The 18,403-nt window shown below is 36.2% G+C and overlaps 1 protein-coding gene across 1 annotated transcript in view; it reads left to right on the forward strand.

Moving 5' to 3' along the window:
* The window catches only part of NAALADL2 (N-acetylated alpha-linked acidic dipeptidase like 2), a 1,062,489-nt gene that overhangs the window by 793,394 nt on the left and 250,692 nt on the right, over window positions 1-18,403 (forward strand). The window contains exon 10 of the mRNA XM_043995545.1: window positions 12,414-12,560. Within this exon, the coding sequence (XP_043851480.1) occupies window positions 12,414-12,560 (147 nt within the window). The remainder of the gene's footprint in view (window positions 1-12,413; window positions 12,561-18,403) is intronic.

Consider the following 18,403-nt stretch of genomic DNA (forward strand, 5'->3'; position numbering starts at 1 on the left):
TTAGACATTTACTAGCTTTGGGATCCTGGGCAAGTCACTGTCTCAGTTTCCTCAACTGTAAAATGAGCTGCAGAAGGAAATGGAAACCACCTTGCTATCTTTACCAAGAAACCCACAGATGGGGTCGCAGAGAGTCAGACACAACTGAAAAAAACGCTTTAACAGAAAACCATGGCATGGATTCTAGAGCATTCTTGCCAATGTCCCAGTCTTTTGTAAGTAGGAAAAGTGAACCCAGGGATAAAGAACTAAATTTAGAATCAGAAATCTGGGGTACATTTTTCAGCTCCTCTATTTCTTAGCAGCGTGGGCCTCTGTAACTGAGGGAGCCAGGGCTAGGTGCTTTGAATTCTCTCCCATTAGTAGATCTACAATGCTGCCAACGTCAAGACTGGGGGAGAGGCCTTGGGGGCAAACAGCATATCCTGCTTGAATAGTTGGTTCCCTAGTTACAACCATAGCAGCAGCTGTTAAAGGATACTCTATTAAGCATTGTAATGAACTCCACAGCCTGGTATTTGTTTTGGCCCAGGAGTATAAGGTAATTGGTTGCTGCTGCTGTCATCCTTCCTTCAGGGGTAGAAATGTTGTTGCTGATGGCATGATTTCTTCTGCCAGATTCCCCGCCACCATCGCTGACCTTGTTTATAGCACGCATATGAAAAATCAAGTGTGGTTTGCCACCAGCACACATTATTCTCTCTTAGCTTTCTGATCCTTTGTGTCTGAGTCCCCCATTCCCCTTTGCTGGGTCCACTGAAAATAATATGTATTCCATGTGAACCTTGTGAGCTCTCGCTTGATTTTCATCTGGCCTGACCTGAAGCTTAGCAGTCATGTTGAATCAAAGAATTATGAAAGGAAGGCAGCTTGGTGCATGGGATAGAGCAGCAGGTTAGGACTTTGGGGGCCTAAGTACAAGTGCTGACTCTCTACTCACAGCCCAGGGAGAATAAATGCCTGAGACTAGCTAGGTGACCTTGGACAATTCACTAATCCTTTCTGACTCCCAGGTGCCTTATGTGCAAAATAGAGCGAATGTTTGTAGTCCTGATGTTGCGGATCTGTTGTGAAGCTAAGACTTTTGTAAACTGAAGCTATTCAATTTGATATTTAACTTGCATTTACTATTGCTAATAATGGAAGCAGAGGGTAGTGCAGGGGATAGAACAGGGCAGTTGGCCTGGAGTCAGGAGAACCTGAGTTCTGCGGCCCTGGGTAAGGCAGCGTCTTCATCTGTAAAATGAGAATAATAGTATCTACCTTCAAGGATCAGATGAAATCATTATAAGCGCTTAGAACGGCTCCTGGAATACAGTAAGGCATATATAATTGTCATCTATTAATATTTTCTGAGCCTCAGTGACCACATCTATAAAATATGGAGACTAATAGACCAGCTCTAACATTTTATAATGTTCCAGCACCATAAGGGAAGATGTTCATTATTAGATGCCCCATTTCATAGGTGTGATCTCTAAGGCACAGAAAATATCAATATTTTAATAATTATAGATAAGTATGTATTATAATAAATAATTAACAATGAATTCTAAGAAATAAACAACAGTTACATATAAATAATAAAAATAGACATAAGTATACATTCCAATATATACACATAATACATATGTAATATACATAAATCTATTCCAGTTTATATACATGTATGTACATGTATTTTTATTTCTTTGTGTGTACGTGTGTGTATATAAGTATGTATGTCTTTTTCTAATTTCTATATGCATCATTATGTCCCCCAAAGGGCTGAAAACTTCCTGAGGGCAGCAGTCATTTCATCTCTGTCTTTGTAGCCTTAGTGCTCAGCCTAATATTCAACACACTTACAAAAGCACTTTAAGAAGGTCTTGATCAGAAGGTTCCTTGGAGAGTCTCCAGTCCTGGGGTTCTTTGACATTTTGTGTCTCATGGACCCCTTTGGATCAGACGTGAAGCCTCTGCACAAGTTCTCAAACCCCAGCTTAGTGCAACTTTTTCTTTTTTAGAGTTGATGAATATGAGATAAAAGACTTGACCAATGTCTTACAAAAAGAAAACATCAGAGCCAGGACTTGAAAAACTTCCTTACTCCTAATCCAATCAATATTCTTTCCATGACATGTCGCAAATCAATGCAGATTGCCTGTCAAACAAAGTATGCATTCTGTGGTTTCCGGTAAATGATGCTTAAAAAGGAAAGAAAGGAAGGAAGGAAGGAAGAAAGAGAAAGAAAGAAAGAAAAAGAATTAAAAGCATGTTGATTCACATGCTATTTCATTAATTTTTTTTTGTACTATTTCCTTAAATTTTTCCCAAGGGGAGAAGAAGGGGGCTAATCTTTTTAAAGCAAAGCTAATACATTGCTTTTTTCTCCCTAATGTTTTATTTGAAATTTATGTTATATGTATCTTCAGCCCAAGACGTTGAATGTTAAATTGAAATCCAGTTAGGTTTTTTCAGTTAATTTAAAAAACAACAACAACAACAACAAAAATACAACAGTCTGGCAGCTGGAATTCATCCCCAAGAATGCTGACACCATCTTATTTAAAATAGTGTTGCCTGTAAGGGCAGGAGAAGCTATTTAAGACAAACCTCAAGAAGGCTGGGGAAATAATAGCTAGAGTTCTGTTATGTCAGCCAATTCCTCAGCACAGGCTAGCATCATGATACCGGAGTGGTTATCCTTCACTGAGACATAAAATCCATTTCTTGACCCCCTTGGTCATTAAAGGGCCTATAGGACCATGGGCAAGAGCAGGCCTCTCTCTTCTCTACTCTACTGGCCAAAAGTTAGTTGGCATGATGCTTTTTTTACCCCTCAGAAATTCTCTCTTGGTTTAGTTTCAGAAACATAAAACTATAATTCAGTGACTGGGGGTGGGTGGGTGAGATGGCAATCTTTTGTGGGGGTGGTTGTTGAATAATTGCTTTAATATGCACCAGAGAACCAGATTCTACTCTGTTCTTACCCACTTCATTGGTATTAAAGACCAATGAAAGGAACTACAGAATTCAAGGAGTTTTTATATTTTAGACATTTTCGAGTCAACTCTCCTATTGAGAAGCAGCATTTCTTAGTTCTTAATTCTTCTGGTTGTGTGTTTGGATTAAGAAATGAAAATAACAGAGAATTGAACCTAGAGTTAGGTGACCTGAGGTCTGCTCTTGAGTCCATCATATATATTAACAAATTATAGGGCCATGGGCAAGTTGCTTTCCTTAGCCTCAGTTTACTCATCTGTAAAATGAGAGTACTGAACTAAAATCAGGGATTCTGAACCTTTTTTTTTTTTAATGTTGTGTTTCCCTTTGTCAGTCTGGTGAAGCCTATGGATCATTTCTCTGGATAATGTTTTGGAGTTTGTTTGTTTGTTTGTTTTGTGGGGCAATGAGGGTTGAGTGACTTGACTAGGGTCACACAGCTAGTAAGTGTAAAGTATCTGAAGCCGAATTTGAACTCAGGTCCTCCTGAATCCAGGGACAGTGCTTTATCCACTGCACCACCTAGCTGCCCCCTGGATAATGTTTTTAAGTGAATACATTTTTTTTTAATCACTAAGGAGACCAATTGTGTTGATGTCATTATGAATGTGTAAGACACATTTTACATATATGTATATACACACATGTAGATATATGTATATATGCATGCGTGCATGTATATTTAAGTCAAGTTTGTGTACTCTAGGTTAAGAACCCCCTAGCTAGTTTCTAAATTCTTTCCCACATTAACATCTATGATTCTATGATCTGATTTCGAGCACTAGATTACAGGAGCTCATATACTTTTTTCTCCCCTAAATATATAGTTCCACTGAAACTGAGACAAGGTAGTGAAAACATTGTGGGATACAGAGTCAGAGGTTCAGACTTTAAACTGTATCTCTGAAACAACTTTGTGGTGGCCTTGGTTGAGTCATAATTCTTCTGAGCCTCAGTTTCTTCATCTGTAAAATAAAAGGATTAGACTTGATGGTCTCAAAGATTCCTTCTCACTCTAAGATATGAACCTATGACTTCCTTTCTAAAAAGTGCTATTGATACCTTCTTCTACAGAAGGATATTTCATCACATTATTATTCCATGATGTGTTTCGCTTATTACCTATTCAGGAGTCATCTTCTTCCTAATATTTTGCTTCCTCAAGTCCTCCTATGCATATTTTGGTATGTTTAGGACTTTTCTTTCTGTCTTTGACATTCCTTGGGACACAGGTCCACTAGTGGGATCATCGGTTTAAAAAGAAATGCAAATTTACATAATTTCCAGGTATCTTCTTATATCCACTAAATTGAGAAGGATGATAAAGATGGAAGTTGTGTTGGATAATGTACTCATACATGACTGATACAATAGTCAACTGGCCCAAACATTCAAGAAAACAATTTAGAATTGTGAGAAAAAAATACTTGTGAGTTTTTATTTTTAATACTCAAACTGAAAGTATTTAAAAGCATCATGATTCATGCCATCACCTATTGATTGGAATCAAATACAACTCTCTATGATATTTCTTCAACCAGAAGTTACAGTTTAATTTTCTTAATGGTGCAAGAGCTTATGAGAGTAATATTTCCCACACCAGCTTATTTCAAATTAAAATGAATGAAAACATTGGAGCTGCCATCTTGAGAATGTGTGTGCTGTGAAAATGTGTTTACTCGCCCCACAGACACTGTTTACTGTGTCCATATGTTGACATCACGCAGAAAATGGGAACAATTTCTAGAATAAATGGTTCTATCACGTAACACAATTGTAGTAACAACAGCAATTTTGAAATGACAAGATAATAGCTTAATTTTATCATAATATGCAGAATGCAGGATTTCAAAATTGGATTTCAGGATTTTCTTGCTGATAGAGACAGTAATGAACACAAATATCCCATGTGATAGTTACTTACTTGTGTATTGTTTCAGGAAAACTATTGTAGGTGGAAGACAGCTCTGATACTGTATAAAAAGCCTCCTTTTCCATTATGGAAATTTGCAAAAACAGCCCGATATCGAAACAGTCTTCAGATTTTGCAAACTTTGACTTACTTCATTAATGTTTCCTTTGCATAGAATTTGTTTTCATACATAATTTTTCCCTTAGAGAGAGAAAGAGAATGAATGTGTGTGTGTTTGTGTGTGTGTGTGTGTGTGTGTGTGTGTGTGTGTGCGCGCGCACACGCATGCAGGCACACATTGCATACTGGAAAGTAAGCTTGGTACCCAGCTGTGGATTCTGTTTTGGGTTCTACCTCTGACCTGCCATATGCAATTAAACAAGTCACATCACCACTGTCTGGGTCTTGACTGGTTCATTTTATGAAGTGGAATAATAATGCCTGTTATCAGGCATTAATTATGAAGCACTTTGAACTCCTTGGATGAAACATTTAATATGAATTTACTCATCCTTGTAAATAAGTTTAAAAAATTAATTGACCTACACAAATTTGTCACCATCCCTCCCTTTTCTTTCATATGAAAGTTATACTGAGGGTAAAATTGAATCAAATTAGCATTCCTTTCAACTTCTCCATTGCTGTATTTTCTCCCTGGCCTTGTTTGAAGAAAAGAGGAGCTATTTCAAGGTAGATGTTCACTGTACAATCCACTGAAATGAAAGGGAATGTGGAAGACCAGAAGGTACTTCAGTATAAAACCTCGTTACAAAAGGGCATAGGCATTCAGAATGTTAGATCTGGAAGATATCTAAGGGATCACTTAAAATCTAGAACTTTGAGCTTCTAACCCCTTCATTTTATGGTTGAGGAAAGTGAGGCCCACTAAGGTAAAGTGACCTCTGTTTTAAAGTCATAGAGCAAAATCTACTTTCATAGTTCTTGAGTGGGATCTCTACATTTAATTTTGCCTCCCTTGAGCCAAGATAAATCTAGACATTCCTACCTATGACTGGAAGAGAATATAAATAATAACTCAAAAGACAAAAAAAAAAAGATGTTCCTAGGATGCTAGCAAATCTGAGGCTAGCATGTCTCTGAGTCCAAGCCTAATCTCCATTTTGTTATTTGTGCAAGGTTTCAATAACTTAATATTGGTCTGAGATGTCAGACCAATTGGTCTATGATATGACTTGATTAATTGCATAAGGCAGGTCAAAGGTAGAACCCAAAAGAGAATTCACAGTTAGGTACGTAGCTTACTTATCTCTATCCAGTGTGTGTGTGTGTGTACACACACAAATATCCTAAGGGAAAATTTACTTATGAAAACAAATTCCATCCAAGGGAAACATTAAGAAATTATGTCAGTATTTGCAAGATTTGAAGAGTTTGTCTTGATATTGGGCTATTTTGGCTAAGTTCCATAATGCTAAGAGATGCTCTTTAATAATCAACAAAGTTGTTTTCCTGAGGAATGTTTTGCCTTGTTAGCCTATGACTGAATTGAAACATTTGAACTGTTGGAAAAAAAAAAACAACCTATCAGTCATTGGTTCAATTTCAGCTGGGAAGGAAGTCTCCAGCATCCTAGGAAGTTATATCAGTTCTGTGATCTTTAATACATTTATCAGTGAAATCAAAGCTCTGCTAACATATGCATATATATATATTTATCCACACATATATTGACGTGCACACATATGTATTTAGATATGTATATACACAGACATAGATACAGTTATACAGGTACAATTACATGTATACATATGTGTCTGTGTGCATGCTTCTCTGGATGCTTATATCACCGATAAAGGGATAGATATTTTTGTTGGCACCTGAGGCTAGCAGCCAGATGAGAAATAAGGAAATGGCTGGTCTGGGTACCCTCCATTCAGAGGGATCCCAGGAGCAGAGGGTACTGATGAGGTGTGAGGGCCAAGGCTGAAGCGATCTTGTAGTATGATGAGGTTTTGGGGAAAGTGATAAAGTCTAAAGGAGAGCAGCAAATTGAGAAATGAAGATGACATTACTGACAACTTAAAGAATCTTTCACTTGAAAGGAAAATAGGAGAGGGATGTCAGTGAAAGAGTCAGGAAGAAGTGAGTTAGAATCCTGCCTAAGACACTTATTGGTTTTATGATCCTGAGCAAGTCACCTTTTGTATCCCAGACTTAGTTTTCTCATCTGTAAAATGGGAATAAACACCCACCTCACAGGGTAGTTGTGAGGATCAAGTAAAATAGTAAATGTAAGGTATTTTGCAAACCCAAAAGCACTGTATAAATGTGCTTATTATTTATTACTAATGATGATACAAAAAGATCCAAAGGTTACAGATTAATCCAAGGACAAAAGTTAGACTTTGGTGTTAAAAGTATAAGAGTAATAATGTCACTTATAACCAGATATGGACTAAAATCAGATATGGAATAGGAAGGCTAAACCTGATGTTGAATAATGGAGGTAGCCATGGCAACACTGGAAAGAAGGATGAGGACTGAATAAAGACTAGAGAAATTGCATGAGTAGGGACATTGCTGATTGAAAGGGTAACATGAACCCAGAACAGTGTTCTGTCACTATCACAGCAAAGAAAGAATTCAATGAATGGTTGGAGTCAAGGTCTGGATTGTCTTGGGAACTGGAGTGTGGGCAGCTTTTGTTGGAAGAAAGACCTTATGTAACGATGAAGATAAATAGAAGTAGACAAAGCATGTTGGGAAACTATGTTTATGAACAAGAGAAGAATACAGTGGGCGGGTTCTCGAAATCTTTAAGCAAGCCTATATTGCAAGGCTTACAATGACTAATTTTGAGTCAATGCCATCTTTCTGTTGTGAAAAACCTCTAATTTATACATGGTACAGACTGGGAGAGTTAAACATGCAGGATGAAGCCTGTTCAGTGGTCCTGCAGTCTCATTTCTGTTTTATGAAATGGTTACACTGTTTCAAAAAGCCACTATAAAAATTGTCCAAGTTAAGGGAATACAGACTTCTTAAAAATATATTCATTAGCTTATTTATCTATGTATGTATGTATACACATACATATGTACATATACATATATTTCTATGTAAGTTATATATTTTTATTACTGGCTTTATTCTAGGCCACCGAAATCGCTCCTTATTCTAATATTTTGTGCTTCTGTCATAGTCATCTGGGAGTTGAGGTATAGAAGACAGAATATCATCAATGCATCAGCTTCATCATCTGTTAGCACAGACCCTTGACTTACCTGGGAAGAAATAAAAAAACAAACATATATACATATGCATATACACACACACACATGCATATATACAAACACATAATCTTTCTAAATGTGGGTGTATATGTGTGTATATATGTATATGCATATATGTGCATACCACCAGAGAAATCAATCAACATCGGAAATCATCCATTCTAACCCCTCTCATTTTATAAGTGAAGAAACTGAGGTTCAGAGATTTTCCCCAGTCACACAAATAGTAGGTTACATGGTCAATATTTTCAATCGAATCCTCCAACTCTAAATTCCAGAATTCTTCCCATTCTAGCAGACTTTGTCTTTTATCATTCTGCAATGGGCAGTTATGAACTTGGGGAGATGGGGAGCATCATTGTTGTTTGTTGTTGTTCAGTCATCCAGTTGTGTCAGACTCTGCATGACCCTGGGGACCATACAATCCATGGAGTTTTCTTGGCAAACATTTCTTTTCCAGTGGATTGAGGCAAACAGAGATTAAGTGAATTGTCCAAGGTCACACAGCTAGTAAATATCTGAGGCCAGATCTGAACTCAGGAGGAGGAGTCTTCCTGACTGTAGGCCTAGAGTTCTATTCACTGAGGAGGAGCAGCTTCTTTTGAGATACCTCACTCATCTTCTGGGGCCTGGAATCCTACACTTGCTAAAAAAGCCTTAGAGCCATCTCTCTGAATACTGCTGTTACAGAGATAAATTCTTTGTTTTCTGTTTCCAAGGTGCTGAATTACTGGATATGTTTTGAAAACTACATTGTGGCAGAATCCTGCCTTTTTTATGGATTCTTCTGCTTCTGATTTGATTTTGTTGGCACTGCTAAAGTTTGACTGCTGGGTTCTCAAATGGAAATCACATAGAGGGAGATCGATCATTCATTCATTCATTCATTCATTCATTCATTCATTCATTCATTCATTCATTCAACAAGTATCGTATAAGCCTATTGCCCTGAATTACACTAGGCTCAGGCGATACAGAGCAAAAATCAGATCATTTCCTGCCCCCCAGGAGTTTACAATCAGTTGGACAAAACTTATATACAGATAAGTCAAGGCAAAATATATATAGAATACGTACAAAATAATTTGAAGGGATGAGCTCTAACAAGTGGGTAACCAGGGAGTTTGGGCAAAGTTGCTGTGTCCCATTCCCTCTCTATTCTGTCTTTCTGTCTACTCTGCACAGATCTGGATTTTTTTGAGGAAAATTGTGCCCAGATTCCCAAATTTCTGCTAGGTGGAGGCGGGGGTGCTTTGTAGCTACTATTTTTTAAAAATAATTCAATGGGAAGTGCCCTGATCTTGGAATCAGGAGTGTATGAGAGAAATTAATAACATAACAAACAAATGTCCTATATTACCCCTGCACAATTTCCAGATAACTGTACTCTTCCTTTTTTTTTTTTTTTTTTACTGTTAATCTGAGGAATAAGGGCTGGAAAGGGTCCTTAAAGATCACCACAGACCCTTATTTTACAAATGAGACTACTGAGGTGTAGAAAGGGGAAGTGATTTGCATTGCAATAATTGTTAAGTGCAAGAGCTCCCATGTGAACCTGGGTCCTTTGATTGTAAATCCCATGGGCTTTCTCCTGCTTTGGCATTCCTTCCACTGTTCAGGTACCCTACTATGCTATTAGGAAAGATTGTCTCATCCTTGAGATGTGTTCCCCTCTAATGTGGAATAAATCAATTCCTTTCTATAGGCTTTGCTCCATGAGAGTACAATGTTCATTCTGGTCTTTGGATCCCCAAAGTACTTCTTGTACAGTGCCTAGCAAGGAATAGGTGCTTAATAAGTGCTTATTGCTTGATAGTAGTTCCATGAATGACTTTTTGCCACTGTTGATTATTGTTTTCAATGTGGGCAAACTCTTCTATGGAACCTTTCAGTCTCTCAATAAAGGGGGGAAAAGAGTTCTGGCCCATGTAAAAGTAAACTGTAGGAGAAAACATTTAACCCAAGAAATCTGCTGCTTCCCTGGCAGGTAGAAATCATAAAATAATAATCAGAACCATCATTCATAAGGTGGGTTAACATTTGCAAAGTATTTTACATATTTAAAGAAGGTGTGAAGGAGTTTCTTAGCAATCTGAGAGAACTCTATGGCCAGTTGGATGAAAGCAACTGGCCCCACATAGGATACATCTCATGACTGACTGGGAGAATCAGCCAATCCCCTTGGGCCTCTATTTTTAAAAGTAAGCCTTCCAGCCAAGGCTGAGCAGTTGTGGAGTTAGACCCCTGCAAAAGAGAGAAGAAGAGTTTCCTCCCTCTCCTCTCCCTCATCAGCCATTATGCCTAACAGCACATTTATTTACCTTAGAGGGAGACATCCGATCCCACAGTTGGAGAATAAGTTTGAGGGACGTTGAGGTCCAATTAAAGGACAAGATACACCTAAGAAAGTAAGACATTTCAAAGAACTAGTCTCTCTACAGCAAAAAAGAAAACTTTGGCTAAAAAGACCCAGCTAGAGGCCAAAGGGAATACTAGACTTGGCAATGGAGAGTTGGGGTGTGAAAAGCATCTGCTCCTGGAGCCCAGCTGAGCAGCCCACTCCTCAGAGACAGTGTGCCCAGTAAGGAGCTGGTGGAGGCCCCCCAAGACCTGCAGTCCAGAATCTTGGCCACATGTCTTCCCCTCCCTGTGTACTGCCCTACCTCTCTATTATGTGTTTCCATCTTCTTTTTGAACAGATGTGTGAATTGGAAGGAAAGTGTGTCCCAGGTTTCTGCTGGGGGAGGAGGTATTTTGGCAGAGTGGATAAAGTGGTGGCCTAGGAGTCAGGAAGCCTCATTTTCCTGAGTTCAAATCTGGCCTGAGACATTTACTAGCTGTGTGACCTGGGCAAATCACTTACCCCTTTTTGCCTCAGTTTCCTCATCTGTAAAATGATCTGGAAAAGGAAATGGCAAACCACTCCAGTATCTTTGCCAGGAAAACCCCAAATGAGGTCGCAAATTGTCGGACATCCAAAAACAACTGAACAACGAAAACAAAATCTTTGTAATCATCTAGTTGAATCCCCAAAGTTTGTTTCTTTATATATTTTCTTCTTGTGTAGAGGGCCTCAAAAGTAATAAGTACTAAGTACATAATTTGTCAAGTAAATGAATAATGTTTCTGTTAAAACTCTTACAGCAACGAGCTCATTTGTTCTATGTTGTGATCATTTAATGAGAAGATATTTTCATTCAAAGAGTCTGTGATTTAAATCCCTGTGATCTCAGATTTAGAGGCTCAGCCTTTAAAAGAGCAATCCAAGAGAGTATACCTAGCCAATTGAACTATGATTTCATGGTGATAGGATTGGACTCCATCTGCTTAGCCCCAGAAAGCCAGAACTAGGAAAAATGGGGTAATTGCCACAAGGCAAATTTATATTTCATGTAAGGAATATTTTCCTTAAAAAATACAATAATTCCAAAGTAGAATGGGCAGTATTGGGTTGAAGCAAAGTCCTTCATTCTACATATGTCTTCAAGCAAGGCCTGGACGACCACTCATTGGTCATGTTCTAGGAGGGATTCAGGTATAGGACGGACTAGGTAGCCATTGAAATCCTTTCTAACGTTATGTCATATAAGCACTAGGTGTGTCATTATACAGAAAAGGAAACTGAGGCTCAGAAAAGTTGTTACTTGCCTATGGTTTCACTGTTAGGAAGTATCAGAGTGAGACTTGAACTCCAGTCTTGCCAGCTGCTATTGTTTGCATGGTGTGGTCTGTATTTCATGCCTCTTTTTCTTGGTATGAAGGAATGCAGGAGAATTCTAGAAATTGATATTTTGAAGATTTTTTTTAATTTGAAAATTACTTTTCTTGAGAACAAATTTTTAAAAATATACTTTTTGAACTCTTGGAAAGTTCAAAAGAATATTTGATAACAATTCCTTTGTCTAGTTTTCTGCTGGACTCAGATCACATGCTATCTTTAATAGGAAATCTTTTCTCGTCACCCCTTATTTCTTCCCCATCTAGATTGATGTAGTTTTTATTTTCTACATAGCCATTATATGCACAGTTGTCTCCCCTTGTAGCACATAGGGTCTTTGAGGACAAGGGCTCTCTTCTGTCTTTGTCTCCCTAGTGCCCAGCTCAGTGCCCACTACCTAATAGTTACTTAAGAAAAGTTTGTGGATGGATTGAAGATGCCAAAGGAGCCGCAACCACTGTCAAAGTTCAAATTATTTGGAAAAATGACCAATGGATCAGTAGTTTCCATTAGTTAAACGGACACCTCTCATTTCTATTTTCAGAAAAAGAATTTCAACTGTTCCTGGAGAACAAAGTGCCCTGAAGCCAACCTCAGTTCTGTGCAGATGCAAGGGGATAGCGATTTCTTCATCAACCACCTCGGAACCCCCAGTTTGCAGGTTGTCTATGAGGACATCAAAACATTAGAGGTAATTGTTACAGAACATTGAGAACACGACACTGTAACCAGCATAGAGAATGTGATTTTATCCCTGCTGCTCTTTCCTCTTACCAAATAGGTCACTATATAGACTCATTCACTTAGCGAATTATTCTAGGCATCCAGAGGCTGGGTACAGTATTTGAAAACATCAGCCCTTTTCAGCAGTATTGTATTCAATTTAAAAAGATTTATCCTGTCACTCACATTTTCATAGAGCCCATCACAACAAGAAATTTGCAGTAGTTGGATTAACATCAAAACATAATTGTAATCTTCAGCATTCACAGAAACAGATGACATGTGCACTAGATTCTCCTCGCTGAGCCCCAGGGAAAATGTGTCTTACATGTTGTATATTAATGTAACTCTTGCGGATTAGCTACACAAAGTTTGCAAATTGCCTACCAACTCAAAAGGTAGTTCTTTGCAATGACCGCATTCTTTTGACAAATTCACGATGCACCTTAATAAATCTACAAGTTATAGCACAGCATGCTGTGAGAAGACTTATCCTTCACCATTCTAATGGGCTCCCCAGCTTATTGACTTTGTTGGAATTGAGGGGATGAGAAGGGATCTTAGGACTGAATCCAAGGTAAGGGTAACTTTGTATAGCTGTATTCATCTGCATCCGTTCTCTTATGCCTTTACAATTCAACCGTGCATTTTTAATGAGTTATTAGATCACTAAATTTTGTGTCATCCCATAATTATTAGCCTACCTTGGTCTGCATAATTTCTGCCTTCTCCAAATTATATTTTCTGAAAAGCAAATCATGATCTTTTGATTGCTTTTGATTTTATATAGGCTTTATTAGATGGCCCAGTAAATAGAATGTTGGACTTGTAGTGAGGAATTCTTCCTCAGACATTGGCAAGCCACTTAATGGTTTTCAGCCTTGGTTTCCTCATATGTAAAACTGGGTAGTAAGAGCACCTCCCTCACAAGTTGTTGTGAGGGTTGAATGATATGACACATATGAAGTGCTTTTCCAACCTTAAAGCAAGCTATACCATCACTACTCTATGACAATTATTACTCCTCTCATTTCTGATTTTCACTGATTTTCAGCTGATTTTCACTGCTCCTACCCTTGAGTCCTGCTTTTAAGCAAAAACTTATACACAAATGAGTTAAGGAGAAGGAACATTCCTACAATAGGGGATGATATCCAATGCAATGCAATGCAATGGAAATGAAGGATCAAAATCTTAGAAAATTTATATAAATTTACATAAACTGATGTAAAGTGAAATAAGTAAAACCAGAACATTGTCCATAGTAACAACAATATTGTAATGATGATCAGCCATAAAAGACTTAGCTCCTCTGACCAAGACTATGATCCAAAACAATTGCAGATGACTCATGATGAAAAATACTATCTATCTCCAGAGAAAGAATTGATGAACTCTGAGTGCAGATTAAAGCAGATTTTTTTTTTAAACTTTGGTTGTTTGTGTGTGTGTGTGCATGTGTGTTTTCTTTTGTAACATGGCTAATATTGAAATGTGCTTCAGAAGATTTCACATGTATAATTGATATATTTCTTTCTATCTCAAGGAGGAGGGGAGAGGAGGAAGGAAGACAATTTAGAACTCAACACTTTTAAAAGTGAATGTTAAAAATATACATGCAAGGGGCAGCTAGATGGCACAGTGGATAGAGCACCAGCCCTGGAGTCAGGAGTACCTGAGTTCAAATCTGGCCTCAGACACTTAATACTTACTAGCTGTGTGACCCTGGGCAAGTCACTTAACCCCAATTGCTTCACTAAAAAAAAAAAAATATATATATATATATATATATATATACACACACATGCAATTGTAAATATTTAATAAAACATATGTATTATGTATGAATATATGAGTATGTAAGTGTATACATATGTACATATTTGTGTGTGTGTGTATGACAGAGAGAGAGGGAGGGAAGGAGCAGGGAAGGATCATGTGGGGGGAATAGAAAGTAGTCCAATATATCTGGAATACAGAGGAAATGGAGGGAAGTAATGTCTTTTTCAAATTTGACTTTACTTTTTTTTAATTACCAAAAACCTATTTCTCCCCTATCACTTCTCCTTATCATCATATATCCCCAAACCATGGAAAATGAAAAATCAAAAATAAAAATCTTATAGGAATTAATCATGCAAAAACTTAGTGCTGCATTGCTTTATCTGAAGTCATTTCTATCATTTCCCATAGCAAGAGAGTACTTCATTACATTTGTATACCATAGCTTTACGTCATTTACGTAGCCATTTCACAATTCATGGATGTTCCTCTTTATTTTATGCTTTGGCTACATCTGTAATACCCTCCTAAATCTACACACTAAGTCCATCCCTTGTCTGTCAAGAAGTGAGTAACATTTTTCTTCGTTAGTCTCTTGTAAATGTGTTTGATTATTGCATTGATTATATTTCTTTCTTTTTTACAATGCTGTTATTATATAATTTATCCTCTTGATCTGGCTCCCTTCACTCCATATCTGTTCATACAACTTTTACCTGGACTTCTTTTAAAGCCAAACCATCATTTCTTAGAGCACAAAAGCAGTTCTTCGTTACATTCGTATAACGTAACTTGTTCAGCCATTCCCCAAGTGATGGGCACCCCTTAGTTTCCAATTCTTTCCCACCACAAAAAAAAAGAGCAGCTTTAAACATTCCTTTTCCTCATTCTTTGCTCTCTTTGGGAGTATAGGCCTAATAGTGGCATCACTAAATGAAAAGGGATAAAAAGTTTAGTAACTTTTGGATCATACTTCTAAATTGCTTTCCATACTGTCTGGAATAATCCACAGCTCTGCTAACAACACGTTAAAAAGACCATTTCCCCACAATCCTGCCTACTTTTGTCATTTTTGGTTTTTTGTTATCTTTGTTAATCTAATGGGTTTGAGATGGAACTTCAGAATTTTGTTAATTCGCATTTCTCTAATTATTAATGTTTTGGAGAATTATTTTCATATGATTAATGACAGCTCAACTTTCTTCCTTAGAAAATTTCCCACTTATATTTTTTGGTTATATATCAGTTAATAAATGACTTTTTTTTTTTAAAGTAATTTTGGACCCTCCCTTCCGCAGGCTTTATTTTCTAATTTTAGCTGTATTAGTTTTGTTTGTGAAAGATCTTTTTTAATTTCACATAATCAAAACCATCCACTTTATCTCATATAACCTCTCTATCCTTCCTTTAGCCATTGTCTTCACTGTCCATAAATGTGACAGGTGTTTGGTTTTTTTTCCCCTTTCCTCCTCTACTCTGTTTATGATGTTACTGTTTATGTTTAATTATATATCCAGTTGTATCTTATCTTGGCATTTGGTGTGAGAGATTGGTTTATAACTAATTTCTGCTAGATTACTTTCTAATTTTCCTAGAAGTTTATTTATTAAAAATTTGATTACTGAATTTTTATCCTAATAGTTTATATATTTGGGTTTATCAAACATTAGGCAACTGTGCTTCATTTTTATGTGTTATGTACCTAATTTATTCCACTAATTGATCTCTCTTTTTATTAACCAGAATTAAATAGTTTTGGTGATTACTGTTTTGTAGTATGTTTTGAGATAGGGTATTGCCAACACCCCTTCCTTACCATTAAAAAAAAAATCATTTTCTATGAGATTCATTAACTTTTGCTCCTCCAGATGAATGTCATTATTTTTTGCTCTATAAAGTAGTCCTTTGGTACCTTCATTGTTATAGCAAGGAATATATGTTAATTGTTAGTATTGTTGTAACTCTTATTATATTGGTTTGGGCTACCCATGTACAATTAATATTTATCCAATTATTTAAGTGTCTCTATTTCTATAAAGAGTGTAGTTATTTATATTCATCTACTTTTTTGTTTTTTGGTGAGGCAATTGGGGTTAAGTGACTTGCCCAGGGTCACACAGCTAGTAAGTGACAAGTGTCTGAGGCTGGATTTGAACTCAGGTCCTCCTGACTCCAGAGTCAGTGCTCTATCCACTGCACCACCTAGCTGCCCCTCATCTACTTTTTATATGTGCCTTACGAAGCATTTTATACATTCTGTAGGTCTTTTTCTTTAATAGATTTTATTTTCTTTCTCTCTCTTAATCCTATATTTTGTTAGCAATGTACAGAAAGGCAGTTTATGTGAATTTGTTTAAGTTATTCTTTCAATTAATTTTTGGTTGCTTTCTTAGGGTTCTATAAGTAAGACAGCATATCAACTAACAAAAAAAGGCTATTGCCATTATAGGTATTGCTGGCTTTTGGCTTTAAATAGATGCTATATACTGTATTAAAGAAAGATTGATTTATTTTCATGTTTTTAATAGGAGCAAATGTATTTTATCAAAAGTTTCTTCTGCATATTTTCATATAACTATGCTTTTTGTTATTTGTCTTGTTATTATGTTCTATTATTTGATAGTTTTTCTTCATATTGAATGAATCCTGCATTCCTGGTATAAATTCAGCCTGATATAAATTCAGCCATAGCATATGATCACTGTTGTAAGTAGCTACAGTATCCTTGCTAATACTAATTAGGGATGTTGATGTAGTTTAAGTATCAAGAATGTATTTACAACCTAAAAGGCATTTGATAGGACCTCCTTTTGTCCTATTTTTTTTTAATTCTCTAAAAGCTTAGTTAATAATGAAGTTAATTATTTTTCATGTTTATAAAACAATTTGGTTCCAGGATTTTTTTAAAACCTTATTTATGTCTTTCTTAAGTTCTTATTACTTAAATCCTCTATTTTTTGTTTTAATCTGCACATTTTATTTTTATAAATATTCATTAATCTAATCTAATCTAATTAATTAATTAATTAAAGATATTAGTTTTAATTGGCATATAATTGAGCAATATAATTTCTAATGTTCTTTATTTGTTATGAATTGTACTTTTTCATTTTTGATATTAGCAATTTGGTTGTCTTTATTTTTAGCTAACAATATTTATTTTATTAGTTTAGAGAATAGGTCATAATGTCACTTTTCAATTCGGTTGTTTTGGGGGGCTTTCAATTATGCTAATCCCTTCTTCAATATTTATAATTTTTATTTTTGTAATTAATTGAAGTCTTTAAAAAGTTTGTTGTTTTTCTAAGGGTTTTCTTTTCAGTTGCATGCCCAGATCATTGATATAATCTTTCTTTTACTGCTAAAAGTATTTACATATTGTAATTTTTTGCTTGTTTGGGTACATCTCCAAGTTTTGGATAAGTTGTTTCACTGCTGTCTTTGCTGTCAGTGAAGTCATCTACTATTTCCGTTATTTTTTTTCTTTAATGAAACAATTATTTTGTCTCCAATTAATTGTTAACTATTTCTTTGGCAGCCCTGCATTAACTTTTTTATTGCATTTTGGAAATTAATTAGTTGTGTTTAATTTTTTTTTTGTTTTCCTTCAATAGTTTGTGAGGTCCTCTTGTCATTTAAATGGTGCCATGTATAGCTAAAATATGTATATTCCTCCTTGTTTTCATTCACTAATCATCTGGGTGGGGGGATCGAACTTTTTTATAAATTTGTTCAAGTCCTTAACTTCTTTCCTGTTTATGGTTAGATATTTCTATATATGAAAATACATTGTGATCTCCCATCATCATAGTTATATTGTTTATTTCTTCCTGTAACTCATTTAGCTTTTCTTTTTAAGTATTTAAATGATATACTATCCTATAAATTTGCATGTGTATCAATGTATGTATATATATAAAAATATTTGTATGTGTGTATATCCCTACATGCATGTGTGCATATACACATATGTATATGTGCTGAATCATCTCAGTCATGTATGACTCTTTGTGACTCCATTTGGGGTTG

Source organism: Dromiciops gliroides, chromosome 3 (genome assembly GCF_019393635.1).
Source record: "Dromiciops gliroides isolate mDroGli1 chromosome 3, mDroGli1.pri, whole genome shotgun sequence".
Taxonomy (NCBI): domain Eukaryota; kingdom Metazoa; phylum Chordata; class Mammalia; order Microbiotheria; family Microbiotheriidae; genus Dromiciops; species Dromiciops gliroides.